This window comes from Daldinia decipiens (assembly GCF_022478715.1).
Source record: "Daldinia decipiens strain CBS 113046 unplaced genomic scaffold F4813scaffold_3, whole genome shotgun sequence".
In the NCBI taxonomy this organism is placed as follows: domain Eukaryota; kingdom Fungi; phylum Ascomycota; class Sordariomycetes; order Xylariales; family Hypoxylaceae; genus Daldinia; species Daldinia decipiens.
Genome location: NW_026054546.1, coordinates 1,312,709 through 1,332,840, shown reverse-complemented (window position 1 = coordinate 1,332,840; position 20,132 = coordinate 1,312,709). Strand labels below are relative to the sequence as shown.

Below are 20,132 nucleotides of genomic sequence, written 5' to 3'. Positions count from 1 at the left end.
GGTTATGTACATAGGTAGCAAGCCAAGTATCAGACAAGTATCAGACTAGTCATCGTACTAGCGTACCTAGTATAATAAGTAACTTCAACACCATAACAATCCATCGTTTCTGCACACCGGCTCCACCGTTATCAAAGCAAGGTAGCTGCATAGTCTGGGGTATAATATGTATGCGCATGGTTGCGTCTATCTTTTCGGTATTTCTAGGTTAACAGTATCTCTGACAAAATCTTTCCTCTATCTCCTTCCATTGAAGCTGGGTAATCTATACTGAGGCTGAAGAGCTAACATAGATTGCTTTAGTCGCAGAAGTGCCGCTAATAATCTCTCCGTCAAATATTTAAATTACTGACCCTCTTCTACATATTTTCATCTCGTAGTATTTCGAATACTCTTCTCCTCTTGGCCCTCTCTTAACCCGTGAGCTTAACATATAGACATGGCTGCGAGGCAGCCTACGAACTGGGATGAATACGATCGCGGGGCTTCACCCGGCCGAAGCGATAGCCTGTTATCTACCAGTAATATGAGTATTCGCTCTGAGGACCAAGCATTGTTAAGTGACCCGGATGCTCACGGGCACGATGAGGAACACCCGCGACGAGCAGGACGAAGGTTGGCATGCCCGCCATCGATTCGCCTGCGCCTAGACTAATTGTATCTATTCCCACAGGTCATCTATAACGCATCGTCTTGCTGCGGTAGCCGATATTGGTGGCGTCAATAGTATTAGGTCTTTTGGGAGAAGTTGGCAACGAGCCGCTGCCTTCCCGGAAATCTTACCGCAACACCCGACCTTTGTATTTGCGCCAGATCAGGAGCCCGTTCAGTCAGTTGACCCTAATCCGTACGCCGGACGCGACCTTGAAGCGGGTCCCAGAGTTTCTCCCTCGAGACAAGATGTTGAAGCTCCTTTGCCCCACAGTATCGACCACGAGGAGCCCGGGCCAGCTGGAACGCCTCCGTCACGAACAGATGGACCGGAAGGCGAGCGAAAACGCTCGGGCAGCGAACTATACCGAGTAGCATCACCATCCGGCTCCCTTCATGGCAATTCGTTATTCTCCGTGCCACCACACCTTTCTGTCTCTCCTCTGGTTGGTAGTTACGGATCCGTTCGAAGCTATGGTACCGTCCAGTCGGCTGCTCATTCTTCCATGATCCATGCCGCAGATCTATGGCGTCAGCAGCAAGAATCAGGGGCGAATATGCCTGATGGCGAACGGCCGCCTATCCTTGTAAAAGAGGTTGAGCAAGAAGGGAGGCTTGTGCTAGCTGTAGCCGGCCAATCGACTCTACCACAAACGGTTGTGAACTCTACTAAGTGAGTGAGCTCCTCTTTCTCTTTGGAGGCCCATAGCTAAATCTCAATATAGCGTCATGATCGGTGTCGGCTTACTGAGTCTGCCTATGGGTTTGAAGTATGCTGGTTGGGTCTGTGGGCTTGTTGCGCTGTTTCTATGTGCCGCACTAACCAGCTGGACGGCGAAAATATTATCAAGATGCATGGATCGCGACCCTAGCACAATCACCTTTTCCGATATAGCGTATACCTGCTTTGGCAGAAAAGCGCGCATCATGACAGCAGTGCTCTTCACCCTGGAATTACTTGCTGCATGTGTGGCTCTTATAGTACTATTTGCCGACTCGCTAGCACTCTTGTTTCCTGGTACACTAAGTGTGACTGAGTGGAAGATTGTCTGTACTCTGATCCTCATACCTCTACAATTCGTTCCTCTGTCCTTTCTCTCTGTTACTAGCTTTGTTGGTGTGGTCTCGTGTCTAGGCAGTAAGTCCTCCACAAACCCGCCGCCAGTGTTGAAATACTCACAAAATGGTATAGTTGCTACCATCGTCATCTTTGACGGGTTGATTAAACCGCACTCGCCTGGTTCTCTTATAGAGCCTGCGAAGACATATCTGTTCCCTGATAATTGGCTTACTTTACCTCTGTCCTTTGGATTACTCATGTCTCCATGGGGTGGGCACAGTGTTTTCCCAAATGTAAGTCCATCTTGACCGAGGATAAGAGACCAATCATCTAACCCAAATCTAGATCTATCGTGACATGCGACATCCCCACCGCTTTAAGGAGGTGAGTAAACACAATGAATTTATCGGTAGTGGGTTTGTCTAATATTTGAATAGGCGGTTGGATACACGTTTAGCTTCACTGTAAGTCTCGAGGACCCTAACCAATTAACTCGAAAACTACCCAAACTAACAACTTATAGTTGATAATAGATTTTGCCGTAGCTGTTGTAGGACTGCTGATGTTTGGCGATGGGGTCCGTGACGAGATCACCGGGAATATCCTTGAAACCAAGGGATACCCCAACGTTCTTAACGTCCTCATTGTGATCTTCATCGCGATTATTCCTTTAACTAAGATCCCTCTGAATTCTCAACCGATCGTCACAATTCTAGAAGTCTTATTCGGTCTTCGGCAACAAGTCGTCGCGGAGGAAACACCCCTTGTCGGGCTCTCTAGCAGCTCGAGGGGGGTGCTGAAAGCTCTCGTCAGAGTTTTGACGCTCTTCGTATTCTTGGCAATTGCTATAGTCTTCCCGGCATTCGACGCCATCATGGCGTTCATGGGAAGCGCCCTCTGCTTCACTATATGTGTTACGTGAGTGTTGATATTCTTCTACTTAAACTAGGCTCTTGGAGAATATGGAGGCTAACAAATTCGCAGACTTCCTCTAGCATTTTATTTGAAGTTATTCGGACATGAGATCTCGACGCGAGAACGCATATTTACCTGGATTGTCATGCTCCTATCTTCGACCCTCTCTGTCATTGGGACTGTGTGGGCTTTCTTGCCTAAGAAGCTTATTGGGGCGGAGTACTAGGGGAAGCAAAACTTGTTTAACGATTAATACCTTAGTATTACATATAGGTAATCAATAATAAACATGCTATAATTGGAGTGGCTCCTTCTTTCAACGCCGTTGCTAAAATTTGAACGTATTCTAGGTATTTAAAAAGTAGTGGCTATATGATGATATTGATAAAACAGTATTATGGTACTATAAAGAAAGCAATATGATACATAGGTAATTAGTTGATAAATATATATTTAAAAAAGGGCAGTCGTCTATTATTTTCGCTGCTATTATTTGTATGAAGAGAATGTTACGTTAAGGCAATAATATTGACAAAAACATAATCTAGTTAATGGGTATAATCCTTTACATCTTTACTCCCACAGCCTTACTTCTGGCGCAATCCATACTTGTTCAATCTTAGGGCCATCCAAAATTGAACGACCTTGGATTTCTCTTGGGACAAGCAACAACTTTACCGGAATTTACGGCTGTCCCATTTCTGTTTTAGTTGTGTCTATCTCATACCCATGCCCGAGCATAGTATACGTCGCAACGGGCTCACGCAGCTCTCTAGCCCCGCAAATGGATTATGCGAAGTCAAGTACGTGATACGGACGTTTCCTACGCAATGGCAACGATTGTCAAGGCCTCTATCGTTCTAACCATACCATTTTAGCATTATTCTTGTACACGGGTTAAGGGGTCATCCACAAACGACTTGGGAAGATAACTCGACTAGAAGAAGCGAACACGTTGTGCCTACAATATGGCAAAGGCTCGGAAAACGAAAGCGAACTTCACGCCCGAACTCGACACATAATACAGACGACGATGGCGAAGAGGGTGAAGAAGATGAAAGCGAAACCCGTGGGAGCTCATCAATGCAACACAATGTATTCTGGCCACGAGACTATCTTGTTGAGGATTTCCCCAAAGCGAGAGTATGGACATATGGATACAATGCCAATGTCATAAATGGGATGTTCCAAGCGAATAACCAGAACAGCATATCGCAACACGGCAGAGATTTCACTGTTCGGACTGAGCGCATTTTAAAGGGCAAGGTAACCTAATACCCCCTCCCCTAACTTCAGTTGATTTTACTCGGCTAAAAATCCCAGGGATTCAACGAGCCGATCATATTCATTGCCCACAGCCTCGGCGGAATCATCGTGAAAGATGTAAGACGTATAGCCCAAAAAAAAAAATAAACGCGAAGTAAAGATTAGTGCTAATAAAACTAGGCAATATGCAGATCAAATTTCTGCTCTTCACGGACAAAGCTGATTATTTTCCTTGGGACGCCTCACAGAGGTAGTTCGATGGCAGGATGGGGATCTATCGCATCGAACTTAGCCGCATTTGCCCTGCAAGACTTTAACAAGCCAATCGTCAGGAACCTACAAGTTAATAGCGAAGTCCTCGACAATATTCACGCCCAGTTCATAAACAGGGTTGGCGAAAAGGGTATTATGATTCACTCATTCCAGGAAGCAAGAGGCATAACAGGCGTGAAAGGACTTGAGGGCAAGGTATATCTTACTTAGTTAATTATAAACTAACTATCGAAAGTATCAACTGACAATCCGCCCAATTTTTAGGTGGTAGACGATTTTTCTTCCAAAGTCGGCTTACCGGAAATGCAAGAAACAGTTGAGACAATTGATGCAGACCATATGCAGATGGCAAGGTGCAGCAACAGGACGGACCAACAGTATGAGAGTATATCCGGGGTTATCCAACTATTCATCGCCGAGGGGTTTCAAAGGAGTTAGTACATTTTTAGCAATATGCTCAGTTGAATTTTACAGTTGTTGACATTCTTCAAGGTGTCCCTCCAAGTATCGCTAGCAAACCCCTTTTTCATGTTCCGCACCTTAGAAATGAACATTTTGGCGGTCGAGACCAAATTCTAAAAGAGATCGAAAACCACTTTTTCGTCAAGAAACGCAGGAGATTAGCAGTTTTTGGCCTAGGGGGTGCCGGGAAAACCCAAGTGGCCCTAGAGTTTGCGTACCGGTTGCGAGACCGCGAGCCTGAGTATTCTGTCTTCTGGGTGCTAGCACAGAGTCAAGCAACTTTTGAGCAATCATATGCGGGCTTGGCTAAGTTGCTTCGGATATCCGGCGAAGGGGACCAGAAAATGCTGGTAAAGCAACATCTCAGCTCCGAGAATGCCGGGAAGTGGCTTCTGATCGTTGATAATGCGGACGATCACGAAGCAACATTTGAATCGAACGATTCAACTGGTATGATCAAATACCTACCTCAAAACAGCCGTGGCTTAACCCTCTTCACTACGCGGTTAAAAGAAGTAGCCGTGGACGTAGCGATAAACAATATGGTCGAGCTCGGAGGAATGAATCCCGAAGAGGCAACAAATCTCTTCAAAACACATAGCATAAATCATCCCGACCAAAACGAAACGATAATCGAGGAACTGGTTAAGGAACTTACGTATCTTCCCCTTGCCATCGTACAGGCCGCTTCATATATGAACAAGAATACGATGTCAGTCGAGAAGTACCTTGGCCTATTACAGGGTGAAGAGAGCAACGCTATTAAGCTAATGGAACGAGATTTCTATGATAATACTCTGGATATGACCAAGGCGGTTCTGAAGACGTGGACTGTGTCTTTTGAACAAATTCGAAAGTGCGATCGCATCGCAGCAGAGATGTTCTCGTATATGGCTTGCCTCGATCCAAAAGCTATCCCACAATCGCTTTTACCTGCCCAGCAGTTGGAGGTGGACTTCGAACATGCGATTGGTACACTTCTAGGATACGCATTTATAACTCGACGAGAGGATGGTTCTATGTTTGATATGCACAGGCTGGTACATATAGCGATACGAGCATGGCTGCAGGACCACGGCCTAAAACGGATAAGAACCGACGCGATTACCTATCTTTCGTCGGTTCCGTTATTTGGATGCTGCCGATGCCGAATAGCACATAAAGTATGGAGAGAATATATATCACATGCTTTACGCTTGCTTGAAGAAAGTAGAGATTGCCAAATGAGGGAGATATATGAATTATCTTGCAACGTTGGAGCGTATCTCGAACACATCAGACGATTTAGAGAAGCAATCAAAGTATTAAGCAAAGCCGTTGCGTGGAGAAAAGAGCACAACTTTCAAGACGATATCCTACAGTACCCATTAGAGTACTATTTGGCAAATGCATATTCTCAAATAGGACAGCATCAGCGCGCGATTGAGTTATTGGAACCCATGGTGGTCGTTGAAGATGAGAGCCCCATTCAAGTGGCAATGCAATTCACGTTGGCAGGCGCATACATTAACGATAAGCAGGTTGAGAGGGCGATCAGGATGTATGAGCGTACTGCGGTCATCTATGAGACGTTACCAGAAGATCACCCCGATCGATTAACAGCAACACATCAGCTAGCATTGGCATCGAATGCCAATGGCCAATCAGAGGATGCGATTAAGATGTTTGAGCGTATTATACCCATATTGAGAGAAGTTTTGGGCAAGGAGCACGTCAACGTACTGACAACAGAGCACGCGCTGGCAACGACATATTATGAAATTGGCCAGTTTGAGGAAACGATCAGCATTTTGGAGCGCATTATATCTATTATGAAGAAAAACTTGGCGGAAGACGATCTTTTTTACCTTGATTCACAACTATGGTGTGCCGACACATACTGTAAGACTAACCGAGCTAAAGAAGCCATCAGGTTATATGAGCATGTCAGAACTGTTCAAAAGAAGATGTGGGCAGAGGACGACAAACAGTTACTCACCTTGGAGAATAACTTAGCAGTCGCCTACCTGAAGAATAGACAGCTTGAAGAAGGAATTAACCTGCTTGAGCATGTTGTCGCTATTCAAAAAGCAACATTGGCTAAAGATGACATCTCTAAACTACAACCAGAGCGAAACCTAGCAGATGCATATATTGAATACGGCAAGATTGAGGATGCAATTAAGATACTCGAGCGCGTGATTGCGATATTATTAACTATAGTTGATGAAGATGACAAGTTCCTGATTGATTCACGAGAACTACTCGCCAAGGCATATGATGCGCGCTGAGGGTATTCGTTTCTTTAAATTACAACTCAGCTTGCATATAGTATGAGCAACGATATTTACGCAGTACCATAATGAAACCACGTTCATAGTAATGCATAACACTCCATGAACAGCCAAGACCACACGACATCCCAGGGACTAGTGATAGAATCATGATTTTCTAATCCATGTCTTCGTCTGAAAAGAATACAGTTACTAGTACGCAGCCCCTTAAGCAAACACCCAACACCGTATAAGTGCGTACCGTAAGTCTACCAAGCCCAAAGAACGAACAGCCAGCCCTCAGCTACTCACCCATAACACCCCTTTCTGCCCTCTGCCCTCTGCCCTCTTCCCTCTCTCTCCCTATTCCCTCCCAACAACAAAACCCCCACAATCCCACCCCCCCCCCCCCCCCCCCCCCTACCAAGGAAACACAATCTTCAACAGCACAGTGCTAACAGCAAGCGGCTCCCACCACCTCCAGCTCCGGCTGCCGTCGACGTAAAACCACACCATGAACAGGCACGCGACGAGCTGCCCGGCGACGACGGAGCGCCCGCGCGCCCACTGCCGCGGCAGCACGAAGATCTGCCACCACTGCAGCGCCAGCATGCCCGCGAACCGGAACTGCGCCCAGTCGTGCCGGTACAGCGCCGCGTTGAGGAGCGCTAGCCCCCCGAGCGACGGCACCGCTTCGCCGAGCGCGAAGAGCAGCATCAGCGGCCGGGCGTGCGTGTATCGGCAGTAGGGGCTGGGGCAGTGGGGGGGTTTGGCGGGGGGGGAGTTGTAGTTGTTTTCGGTAGTGGAAGAGGATGAGGAGGAGGAGGAGGAGGAATAGGGGGGTGGTGTTGTTGTTGGCGATGCTGAAGGTTCCCGCGGCTGCGTAGTAGGCAGGGGTAGGGAGTCTGATGTTAGTCTTTCGTTGCTGTTGTTGTTGCTGTTATTGTTGTCATCGTTGGTCTTATTACGGCTCTGGCTACGCTCGATGGTGCCGAGACATACGGCGCAGCAGTTGAAGTAGCTTAGCAGGAGCGTGTTGCGGCAGAAGAAGCAGGACTTGGTCGAAGCTGCGTACAGAGGTCTCTGGTTTCTTTGATCAGAGGCCGGCCGTGGTGTTGGGCTCGGCGTGATGTCCTCGGTAGATTGGTCGTACTCCTCTGGCTTCCCGAGCTCGATGGTGATTGCATGGTCGTGATCCATATTGGTAGTATTATGACAATACCGGGTGAGTTGTATTTCTAACTTTGATTATTATTTTTTTGGTTGCTTGCACGATAAGAGTAGTGGTAAGATTGGTATATTTGAGGATGTCACTCATTTAGTTTTGTTCTTAGCCGGCAAGAGAATGTAGATAGTTAAGTTGAACTGGTTGATTCAAAGAGGACGCCTGGCTAGATGATCTACTTGTGAACTTAAGGGATGGAAGAATTGGGCACGATGCATAACGATATATTCTAAGTGGACAAGATGAGATACCGTAGCTGCTTGCTCTGATGAGCGAGGAGGCGCGATAGTGAGATCCAAATAGCTATCACTTAGACTGAAGCTTCCCAGTGTCATGGTTATGGCTTATTTAGACCTTCTAGAGTCTTGCAAAGCAGGGGCAGTACATGTTATCATATCTAGGGCAGTCGTTTATTAATTCTTACCTTCCAAGGTCTACTACATAGGTAGAGACTAAAGTCAAGGTACATGTATATAGACAAGAGTCTACCTACAGTATTAAAGGGGGGCATGACGATAATTCAAGGTTCTTCATCAGGGCAACCTTGTAATCAAGCTCTAATACCCAAAGAAGGTAGAAGGAGGCGATATTTATACTGTTAAATATTCATAAGTATGATAAAGTTTATGAACACGAGTAAAAGCTGTGATAATACTCTTCGGGACAGGTTATTTATCTCCCCTTTTCTTCTAAAGCGATGCAAATTCAATTCGTAAACTAATAAATAACATGAACTATCGGACTCAAGTCCTTCCTAATTCAGTCAATAAGACATTTAGACCGACTAGAGTCTAGCAGCAGCAACAACAACAACAACAACAACAACAACAAGCACCAGGATCTCACAAATACTTAATAATCAACACAATCATTCCCAACCCTCGTATTCCCAAGCCCAGACTCGAACCAAATCCCATCCTTCCAGGACGTTTCAGGTCACTGACACCATCCCATCCCATCCCATCTCCAAGTCCCACCCAACATACAAACCCAACATAAGCAGCCCAGACCATTCCTAACCCACCAGCTTCCCGAACAAGCCATCTCCCCAGCGTCCCGCCGTCTCGGATACCCGCGCCGCAGGAATGGATCTAGACGCTAAATTCGTCACCGCCAAGCCATCGCGACATGTACCTACCTAACCTACCTAACCTACCTATATATAGCCGCCGCCGTCATAAACAGAAGACCCGCCGGGGAAATCCTGCCAACTAACTTGTGCGGCATGGGTATCCAAGGGAAGCTCGGCCGGGATTATCTGTGTAAGTTAAGTCAAGTTAATCAATACGTGCACTAACCTACATAACCTGCGTGTTTCTAGAACAAACATACAAGCCTTACCTAGGTACCTATGCAATGTTCCCGAGAAGCGCTGAGACAACTAACCGGGTTGCTTACCTAGGTAGGTATCTTGCCGGTTTACGGCGCTGATGACTGTGTTTAGGACTTCGATGTTTAATACTAATATGCCTCACCTACATTCTCTAATTCCGTGAACTAGTCTAACTGAACACTACACTGCCTACCATGACAGATCAGTATAACTAGCAAAACCCTTTTCATAAACATACGTTAGAAACGATTTATCGCTCTAGTAGACACCAAATTAGAATACAGACGTGACAGTAAACAGTAACGCCTCAGCGTAATTGTAAACACATTAGAAGACAACACATTAGAAGACAACACATTAGAAGACAACACATTAGAAGACAACACATTAGAAGACAACACATTAGAAGACAACACATTAGAAGACAAGTCACCTACAAAGTCAATAATTTGCGAAGCTATATACGTACATCTATTACTATTACAACAATATATACTAGTTAATACTAACACTAATCGTACAAACCTTCCAACGTCCCCAGGTACCCGAGGACGAAGTATCACACCTAGTCATCAAGACAAATCACCAATACCAAGCGAGCCAAATAATTGAGTGGGTAACTTCTGGTATTCTTCAATAATCTGGAGATATCTAATACCTAGAGAGCGAGTTGACGCTAGATCAATCCACCGGGAAGCTCTGCTGCGTGAATAGGGGAGTGCGTATGTCTAAGTCGTTGCTTGCTTGCTGCTGCCGAACATGAATTTTTGTTTTGCCAAACTGCGATAGATAATCATGATTGATTCCATGATCCCAACCAAGAACCAAGAGAAGAACAAAGCCAACATATTTTTTTTCTCGTCCTCCCCCTCCCGTGCCTTGTCTATTGGGAAGGGAAGAGCATAAGCCGTCATCCTTTTCAACCTCCTCCTCTCCTCTGCTCCGAGGCGACCACCAAACTTAATTATTAAGAATAACACATGGTGGGCAGAGAATACAACTAAAGAAAGCAGCAAGCAGGGCGACATCCCGAGTCAGACAAGAAAACATCCCGTGTGGTGGTGGAAAGATGAGCACAACTACAAGTGGCGACACCGGCTAGGAGTTTAAAAAGAAGAAAAATGCTCTAATGAGCCTCCTGCCAGTGGCCAACCCACTCGACGTCACCGAAATCGTGGCGTCTCTCCTTACGCCAGTTCCAGTCTCGACCCTTGTTCCATGGGCATTCGCGTGATGCAGAGCGATGATCTCGATTCCATTTGTGGTTTTGCTGATTGGCTTGGTCCCAAATTCCTATTCCTCCTCCTGGTAAAGTATTAAATCCGATACCGAACTGGCGTCGGGATTTCGTTGAAAAATCCGGCGACTTGGGTTCCGGTGCTCCTGCGTATGCCCGGCGGCGTTCCCCTAGGACCGCCCACTTGTCAACGTCGCTGCGCTTCGACGGTGGCGAGTACCGAACGGGGAAATGCTCAGGCTGTACAACAGCAACAGGCTCGTGAAAGAAAAATCCATCCGCAACTAGGTCCCCATCAATGTCATTTGAAATGGTATCGTTCACAGACGAAGCCTCTGGCTTCTCATTATCAGACGCTGGCGCCTGGTGCAAGGATACCTGATCCTGCCGCGGAGTCCTAGTAGCCTCCTTGCTCTCCTGACTCCAGGTCCTAGAGTTAAGCTCCTTGAGCGCTTGTAGTTGACGGGCGCGCTCCTCTTCGTCCTCCTCTACATCCTCATCCCACATGTCGCTCCAGCTCTTAGACACGGCATCCTTCTGGCGACCAAACACCATCGACATGGCACTAAGAGTAGGTCTGGGCCTCGACATGGTAATCGGCAACGAGCCAGTCATTGGAGACGCCCTGGCAGCAGTGCGGACGGGCATATCCATAGGTCGCGACACGTTGAGCGAGTTCATAGATGCCGCGAGGTTGGAAGTCAGGACAGACGAGATCGAAGGCGTTAGAGCAGAACCGGACATCCAGTCAGTGGTATCCGCGGACTTGGAGAACAGATCCTCCGTGTAACTTTCATCGTCGGGGATAGCACTGAGTTGACGGATAGCCTGAGGCTGGGTTGCGTGCAGGGCTTTGGCCCACGGGAAGACGCCTTGGTCTAGCTGGGGGCTCTGGATCGAAGGAGTCCGGAGCGGCTCGCGGTTGGCGGTGGCGACAGTCGAACGCTCAGTCGTGCAGAAGTCATCCAGGGCCTCCTCGAGGGTAGTGAAGCTAACAACGCGACGGAGGGCGCTCTTAGCACCGACTAGGGATCGCTTCCTAGGATCTAGATTCATGCACTGGACGATGACTTCGTACGTATCCTGGGACATGGTAGGGAAGACATCGAAAAGAGATTGCTTGTCACGCGAGAAATCCAAAAACAGGGGATCAGCCTCGGTTGGGGTACTGAAGGGGTTTCGAGAAAAGAGAATGTTTAAAAGGCAGATACCGATCGCCCAGATGTCAGCCTGGGCCGGCGAGTATCCGGCTCCGGCCGAATCATATTGCTCAGGCGACATGTATCTATCGCTCCCGACCGTATTCTCGTAGCTCCATCGGTCCGTGGTAGCCAATCCAAAATCGCCAAGCTTCATCGAACCCGACTCGGTGAGGAAGATGTTCTCGGGCTTGATGTCTCGGTGGTAGATCCCTTTCGAGTGCATGTACGAAACAGCGTCAACCAGTTCGATCATGAACTGGCGGACGTGTTCCGTCTCCAGGGGGCCAAGTCCAGTGCGAATGGCCTCGTAGAGATCACCACGCGAGCAGTATTCGAGGACAAGGTACACGTGGGAGTCGGTCTCGAACGAGTGGATTAGGTTAACGATGTTGGGATGGGCACCTAGTAGGCGGTGGGAAAGTAGCTCCTCGGAGTTCTCGTCGACCGCAAATTCGATCCCGTCTCCGTCGGCAGCTGCCTTCTTAGTCAAGCACTTGATGGCAACGAGCTCATTGGTTTCCAAGTCCTTTGCCATGAAGACCATTCCAAAAGATCCATGATTAAGAGGAGAGACGGTTTGAAATCTCCCGTCGAGCAAAACGCCATTGTGAAACTTGTTTCTCAGGCATTCCATGACCGTTGTCTCGACGTGAGACAAATAATCGAGGTGAGATGAAGTAAACTAGATGTAACCAGAATGATCGTACAAGCTGTATAATTGTTTTCCCCCCTTACCTGATGTCTATTTGGAAAGGGAGAAAAATGGGTATCGGAATGCTTCTTGAAGAAATCGATGAGAAACTTTTTGAATGCTTGTACAGAGCTAGAGCTGCCAGGAGCGAGGAAGGTAGTAGTAGTTGATAAAGTAAATGTTGCCAATCCAAGAAGAGTTGGGTAAGTCGAGATAGTAGGAAGCGATATACAAGATGCCGGTTATGGGGAAAAGAAAGCAAAGAACTCCAGGTCGTCAACAGGTCAGAGGCTCATCCAGGGTATGTGAAAATTTGTCGGACAAATGAAAGCAATCGAAATAATCGTGAATAGTGGTTGGACCTTTGGTCCTGAAAGAGTGAAAGGAAAAGTTCGTTATAAGGACATCGATACGATGGTCTCAATCTGAAAGAGTGTGATTTGAGTTTATGGTCACAAGCCTCGGGTTGGAGGAGCTCGAGAAGGATTTATTTATCTTGCGTTGCTGTTCGTAACTATTGATGTTCTCGTTGTTACAAGTGGTAGAGCAATGAGTCAACAATCGATCGATGCAACTTGTGTCCAAAGGCGGCGTGCGTCCTAGGGATTTATTGAGCAGCTGAACTACTCCTCGGCTCTAAATATCATCTAAGCTGGATGGTAATTCGAGATGAGAGACTCGCGAGAAGGATACGGCGGGATGATAGATATTTACGCAAGTGGCTCTTGATGACCAAGCCTTTCGATGACTGGTCGGCCACGAGATCGGAGCTGGCAGAACGGGATGTTGGTGGTTATGTAGGGCGTACCAAAATATGAGCTTCACGGCAGTCGACTCCCGCTAACTCGGCTCGATAGTTTGCTAATTTAGGGAGCGAAGTTATGACTCCTCGTGACCTTGTTTAACAAATGTGGATTGGCAATGGTTGTTATTCCAAGGTGGACCTGGTTCGGTGCGGATCCAGGCAATCAAATTACGAGTCAAGACGGGTGTGACGTGGTGAAGGCGCTATGAAGTCTAGTATCCGGACTTGATGGTTGGGAAGGTAGCTGAGAAGAGTGCGGCGCTGGGTTATTGTTCGTCGGTTTCTTTTTGTCAGTTGTTTTACTAACTGGCTCGACTGGACAAAGACCGCTGGCCGGGTTTGAATGGATCAGATCAGGTATGCGGAGAGAGATGTCGTGACCGTTGTAGGGGGGTCGAGTGGAAAGGAGGAGCAAGAGTTGTTAAAAGAGACCAATGGTCACCCTCAAAGGAAGGAGAGCTTTCTATTAATTAGGGTAATAGGGACAGGAAGCTAAGATCCAGATCCCTTTCTCTCGTTACGTTGGTTGGCACTTTTTTTTCTTTTTGGTAAAACGGAAGCAGGGAATCAACAGCTAGGTGGATAAGAGAGAAGGGGACAGAGAGTGACGGAACGAAGATTAAGATAGAGAGATGAGTAAGTAAGATGTTGAGGACGATCGGTAAAAGAAGAAGCGGTAGGAAATGGATGGATGAATTGGGAGAGAATAGTGAGAAAGAGAATAATAGCAAAGTCTTAGTATGACCCGAATGGGGAGATTGAACAACGAACTTGGCTGTGTGGAGGTGGATTTGGCTCGACCTCACTGGGTCCACCAGAACCAATTATGGCTACTAGGCTACTGGGCTGGACATTTTGGGTGGTGGGACGACCATGGAGCGATGCAGGCAGGCAGTTTAATGGATGGCGTGAATGGATAGTGGAAGGAGAGAACTTGGTGCTGCGCCTAAGTGGAGCTTCATGTACGTATGTACGTAGTTCGTGACCAGGGGGAGAGGAAGGAACAAGGGAAGGACAAGGGACCTAAGGAGAACACAAGGACAGAAACAGCAGCAAGGAACAACAGCTGCTGCTGGGTCTTTGTTCTAGTACCGTTGTGTAGTTAGCTCTGGATCTCTATGTAGTGTACGATGTAATTACATATATTATGTAGTAGGTATCAGGTATGCAATTACATAGGTATGTAGTTTGAGTAACAGTGTTTATACGGTAGATAGAGTAATCAATTGAAGACGATGACGATATAAGGACTGGATTAATTTTAACAAAATGCCACGCCATCAGATAGCAAGGTACGTTCCTGGACAAGACCTGAATGGTGGAACTCGCGTGTAAACGCTTGGGGTGCATAAGGTACCAAGATAGCTGTTTCGTCAGACGCGACGTTGAAGTTCGGCTCGGCCGTAAACTAATTCACAGTATAAACAGTACGAAATAAATACTGAGTATGAACCGAAGAAGATTCGATCGGGATTGTCATGTAATCTCCCAATCTCCCAATGCTCTCCAATCAATCTCCCAAGCTCTGTATGTACATAGTGTATGTAAACTAGCGGCAGGCCAACTAGAAGCTTATCGAATCATGAACCACGCGGACAAGCACGGACTCCAGTAGGAATGTTGCTAGCGGATGCACCGTATACAATAGTTCTAATAAGAGTGCTACCTTCAAGCACAAGCTAGTCTAGGATCGCCACACCGCCATCTACCTAATGAGAAAGTACCCCGATAACAGATTCTCACAGCAGAAAGGCTGACGGCAGGGGGCTGAGAGACCAAAGACTCATGTACTCCTTCTTCTTAGTTGAATGGATCTACATGTACACTCTATAACCTCGACAAGGTATTACATTAACAAGCCATTGAACAGAATTGAACGTCTACATACCTACTCTGCTGGAGATTTCCCAAGCAGGCATAAAAGTAGACTTGGACACGTTGCTACAAGACCCCACGATCATCTCTTGATGGCGGCCAATGATTCGCGTCTCGATTCTTCCAGCATATTCCGTTTCACTTAGAAGACAGGCTGCTTACTTATTGGTTTAAAGGTTATGCACTCCTTTTTACCTGCATCAGTACATTTATTAGTACATTTATTAGTACATTTATTAGTACATTTATTAGTACATCTTTACATAACATTGTGACTTCCAAGCTTTGCCTAGCTTGGACTTGTAGCTTGACTTGGAGCTTGACTTGGAGCTGCCCGACTTGTAGTTGGATGCTTTTTTTGCTCCAAGTTGACCGCCTTTGTGTATAATTTCAATTGCTGCAGGATACCGAACACCATCTTTCATAGTCGGGTCAGCGCATTTACATACATACATACATACATAGGTAGGAAGGCCAACAAGTTTAAACATGTACCCGATACTCGACAACTTCCAAGTCGACCGTACCTAGCGTTGCACGCAGGAGATTATTAAAAGATTGATTCATATCAAAAGGGTGAATCACAGCCAGCTTGAGGTTTGACAAGCGCGAAAACTCGAGCAACTGTACATAAACAATAGAACGACATTGAACGATAGAGAGTTGAGAATTGAGAATTGAGAATTGAAAGTTACCTGACATTGGATGGCACCCTACGGCGTCAGAAAGCGTATCGCGACCCCTCTGCCCCTGAATTATTAGGGTCCTCTAATACATACATAAGTCCTCTTGGTATTTGCCGGCTAAGTCTGGGGCAATCCTAGTCGGACTTTAATTGATACGCCTGATGCGAGTTGGCATCATCTTTCCTCAAAAGGCGACGATGAAAATTTAATCCTACATACAACAGTAACATACAGTATACTACTCGAAGCAGATCTCACGATGAGGAAGACTACCGAGTTACATATGTATGTACATATAAGCTTCAATTGAGCATGATGCAATAACGAGGACAAGATGACTTATCATTTCGCCCCCTTTCGGCAACCATGGAAGAAGACATTCCACAGTAGTGTACCTAGGTAGTGTATGTATGTATTCCGTATGCTTCGTAGAACAGTAGAACAGTAGAACAGATGGACACAGTTGTGTCCCAAGACTTGGGACGGATCTCTGTCGTGTGACCTAAAAACGGCAGTGTCTTAGTACATATTTCCCTCCTCCCCCCACTGCATTCTAGGTTAGTACATTACATATGTATGTACATAGGAGCAATATGGACTTTATCGTACACGTTCGTACACTTTAGTGTAAATCCAATAAACCCATAATAGACCGGAAACAGTAGCGTCTTCCTGCCCTTTCCGACACGGCCGAGATGCCGTCGTCATGCATGACTGACAACGCAAAGAAACGCGCTCGACGGTTTCAAGCCCAAAATATTTTGGATCTCGTCCGAAAAGCAATGCCCCCCCCCAAACAACACGCGGGCGAGTCAGATTCATGCCGCAAACGGCTTTAAAGGTAATGCGTTACTAAACTACGGAACCCACTTATTGAATCGAACGCTTTAAAGATCGATGGATTGCGTGAGGGGGAACGACCCCACGCGGGCTCGGGCAACGTCGAAATAACTAGCGACACGCTGCCCCGAAACATTTGATCTGTTACAGCAAGCGAAACGTGGTTCATTAACAGATCACAGATATAGAGCCGATCCGGCGGTGAAGGCGGAGATGGACAGACGATGGGCAGATTCGCAGCGCTATATCGCTAGACTGAAGGCTTATCAAGTTTCCTATCATTTATGCTCGCGCTAAGTTGACGGAACTTGGCGTTGAATGACACGATATCGTCATATTAGATATCATATCAGTATCAGATAACATCAATATTAGACTGGCCTGATAGAGTTGTCGTCCATACACACGTATAGTGTAGTTGTCCGTTATTAGAGGTGGACCGTATCTACAAACGCCATGGCTGATAGCTGAGGATGGCTGAGATGCATCGTGCAGCTAGCCTCTCGGCGTCGTCTGGATGGAAGTAAGTGCCCTTCGTGCATGAGGTTTGCTGCAAGCATGAATAATAAGGTGCCAATACTATGTACATAGTAAGTTAGCATATAAGTTAGCATATAAGTTAGCATAATAGTTAGCATAATAGGTACTGGCCGGATAATACCAAATTGGCCATGGACTTTCCTAGCTAGACCACAATCATCCAGTTAACGAAAACGAAGCCACATGATACATAGTTAGCTAAAAAGAGTCGAGTCGACTTACTGTCTTAGACTTGTTTATTGATATTACTACACTACATACGACACCATACATTGCCGTGGAACCAACAGTCCCAGTTATCCAGTTGGATGGACACACGTCGTACCACAGCCTTCCCATAATACCAATCAAGTGATTTGTTTACTTGGTTTATTCGGAGGTTAGCAGGTTAGCAGGTTGGAAAGGTGGGTTGGCCGGGACTCCAATATTTTCCGGCTAAGTAGCCGATATGCAGAAACGATGCAAAAAGGATGCAAGAAGACGCAACCACGCAAACCCACGATGTACAAGATGCACAAGATGCAGTAGTGTCTTCGATCTTGAGTGGTCTATTCTGTTTTTAGCCTTATCGATTTAGTCCACTGATCTGCTAAGCCGTTAAAGATCCGCTTAGTACGTATCTGTATCCGCTTAGCACGTTGTCCTTTCCGGTTTCTTAAGGTTTTAAGATTTGTTATCGAAGTTTATCGTTATCTGCCCTGTTAGCCTGCCCAGCCTGCCCCCCCTTCCCCCTCCATCTTGATATTTCCCTTGTCTTTACTTTTCCTATCTTGGAGTTCGTCAATCATCTATCCTCCGCTTGGAACACTTGGGGGCTGCTACTACTGATTCTGCTGCATCAAACTCTACCAAGACCTTGTTGGTGCAGTAGCGCGATACAGAGTGCATTCCTCGTTCCTGGGGGACAAGGCTAGGGATCCATTTGACTTTACTACCTTACCATTCGAGCTTTTTTCTTTCTTTTTTTTCTTGACCGCCTTCTCGACGACACGCATCAAGACGCGGTGTGCCGTACGGCTTTTTTTCCCTTCCCTTAAACATTACTATCCTATTCGGTGTTATCCTCGGTCGGAACTGAACCGCTGAAGCAAGAAGAGAGAGAAAAATTTTCCTCCTGCACGTCAAATTATTATTTCATGCTCTTATTACCACGTTTTTTTTTTCACCTTCGCCTTCACCGCTCTGCACCGACGGGTAGACTAGTGTTGGTTTCCGCCCCCATCCCGATAGAATTTTTTGCTCAGATCTTAAGATCTTGAAGACGCGATATTCCAAGAGAACGGAAGACCCACAGTTCCAGTTGCCGTCATGACCCCATCCAGCCCTGTGAAAGTGGTGCTTTTAGACATTGGTAAGGACAGCTTCTGAGCCTGACCTTGCCTTGCCCTTGCTTCATATTATTATTATCGTCTAGCAGTTTAGACTTCTGGACGCATTAGCCTGGGCGTGCTGGCTAATACGTATCCTTCTAGAGGGCACAGTTTGTCCAATCTCCTTTGTCAAAGATGTCCTGGTAAGACATTCCGTTGGAAACCTCGTGTCTCCAATTCTCAGATCCCCCAACCCTACCACCCTTGTAGTATAACCCTGTATACCAGTATGTATGACGATGGACCGCTCACATAGTGGATGTAATGCGCCGTCCGTTTACAGCAGTTTCGGACCACTAGACTACTATGTAACTTGGGGTTAAGTTGTCCTAGGATAGTTATATCCCGGCTATGACGAATTACGTCTCTTGGTATCTCAGCATCTAGCAACACTGCTATGCTGGTTTGCTTTCGTTGGCTTGCCGGAATGTCCATTAAGGAGTCCACGTTGACTAATACGTGGTTCTAGTTCCCCTACGCACTAAGTGTTCTACCGGAGACATTGAAAACCCAATGGGATAGCCCAGACTTTGCAAAGTATAGAGACGCGTTTCCATCGGAATATTCCTCGTCTAAGGATGCGCTAGAAGCACATGCCAGGGACCTTATGGAAAAGGATGTAAAAATCTCCTATCTCAAAAACCTCCAAGGCTATCTATGGGCGGAGGGTTACGCTTCAGGTGACTTGAAAGCCCCCCTATTCCCGGATGTTGCCGCGAAGCTATCAGAATGGCAACGCAAGGGCATAAAGATAATGATCTATTCGTCCGGGTCTGTGGCGGCACAGAAGCTGTTCTTCGGACATACAGATGCCTCCTCGTCCGATCTGACACCGCAGATCTCAGACTGGTTTGACACCGTCAACGCCGGACTCAAGACGGAGACAGATAGCTACAAGAAAATCGCTAATCAACACCCCGAGTTTTCGTTCGGGGAATGGCTATTCCTAAGTGATAACGTCAAGGAAGTAGAGGCTGCTATCCAAGCTGGCATGCAGAGCGTGGTCGTTCAGCGTCCTGGAAATGCACCTTTATCGCCCGAGGTACCACAGCGGTTACGAGTCATAGAGACCTTCAATTCCCTCGACGATGATCTAAACATGCACACGAAGTAACTGGCCGCCCGGGAAGGGCCAGCAAGGCTAGTCAACGAGCAGAATACCGCCCCCGTATCGGGGGCGCTTACTATAAGTCGAGAAGAGGGCAGGCAAGTCGGACTAAAAGGAAATGGTCGAGTGCAACTTGGCTAGCCCGGCGGGCCAATCCGAGCTGGTCGCCCCAGTTGATGGTATCTAAAGGACTTGCAAATCGGTCGGCATTCAACTCGACGTGGGGGGGGGGGGGGGGGGGGGGGGGTAGGATTGTTTTCTAAAAATAGGAAAAAAAGTTTTATATAGGGTGGAGAATTTGTGAATATACCCAAAGTGGTTGTTATAACGGAGACACCCCG

The 20,132-nt window shown here is 46.8% G+C and overlaps 5 protein-coding genes across 5 annotated transcripts; 3 read left to right on the top strand and 2 right to left on the bottom strand.

The window, feature by feature from the left end:
- Positions 1-439: 439 nt before the first annotated feature.
- Positions 440-2,852, top strand: F4813DRAFT_385607 (transmembrane amino acid transporter protein-domain-containing protein; the record flags this gene model as incomplete). The annotated part of the gene is made up of 8 exons (XM_049246279.1): positions 440-615; positions 674-1,324; positions 1,377-1,789; positions 1,844-2,004; positions 2,057-2,095; positions 2,149-2,175; positions 2,235-2,629; positions 2,696-2,852. 8 exons carry the CDS (start codon positions 440-442, stop codon positions 2,850-2,852), a joined length of 2,019 nt encoding a protein of 672 aa, XP_049103901.1.
- Positions 2,853-3,144: 292 nt separating this feature from the next.
- On the top strand, positions 3,145-7,015 carry F4813DRAFT_346255 (uncharacterized protein). Its single transcript, XM_049241835.1, has 6 exons — positions 3,145-3,429; positions 3,505-3,892; positions 3,950-4,009; positions 4,073-4,360; positions 4,430-4,598; positions 4,658-7,015. The coding sequence occupies exons 1-6, from the start codon at positions 3,356-3,358 to the stop codon at positions 6,895-6,897; spliced, it is 3,219 nt and encodes a 1,072-aa protein (XP_049103900.1). The 5' UTR covers positions 3,145-3,355; the 3' UTR covers positions 6,898-7,015.
- Positions 7,016-7,299: 284 nt separating this feature from the next.
- Positions 7,300-8,225, bottom strand: F4813DRAFT_398393 (uncharacterized protein; the record flags this gene model as incomplete). Its single annotated transcript, XM_049248045.1, has 1 exon — positions 7,300-8,225. The coding sequence occupies exon 1, from the start codon at positions 8,077-8,079 to the stop codon at positions 7,300-7,302; it is 780 nt and encodes a 259-aa protein (XP_049103899.1). The 5' UTR covers positions 8,080-8,225.
- A 2,338-nt stretch (positions 8,226-10,563) lies between these two features.
- F4813DRAFT_385604 (kinase-like protein) lies at positions 10,564-12,510 on the bottom strand (the record flags this gene model as incomplete). The annotated part of the gene is made up of 1 exon (XM_049246278.1): positions 10,564-12,510. One exon carries the CDS (start codon positions 12,508-12,510, stop codon positions 10,564-10,566), a length of 1,947 nt encoding a protein of 648 aa, XP_049103898.1.
- Positions 12,511-18,159: 5,649 nt separating this feature from the next.
- On the top strand, positions 18,160-19,832 carry F4813DRAFT_176847 (enolase-phosphatase E1). Its single transcript, XM_049239272.1, has 3 exons — positions 18,160-18,664; positions 18,786-18,826; positions 19,153-19,832. The coding sequence occupies exons 1-3, from the start codon at positions 18,622-18,624 to the stop codon at positions 19,795-19,797; spliced, it is 729 nt and encodes a 242-aa protein (XP_049103897.1). The 5' UTR covers positions 18,160-18,621; the 3' UTR covers positions 19,798-19,832.
- Positions 19,833-20,132: the final 300 nt, after the last annotated feature.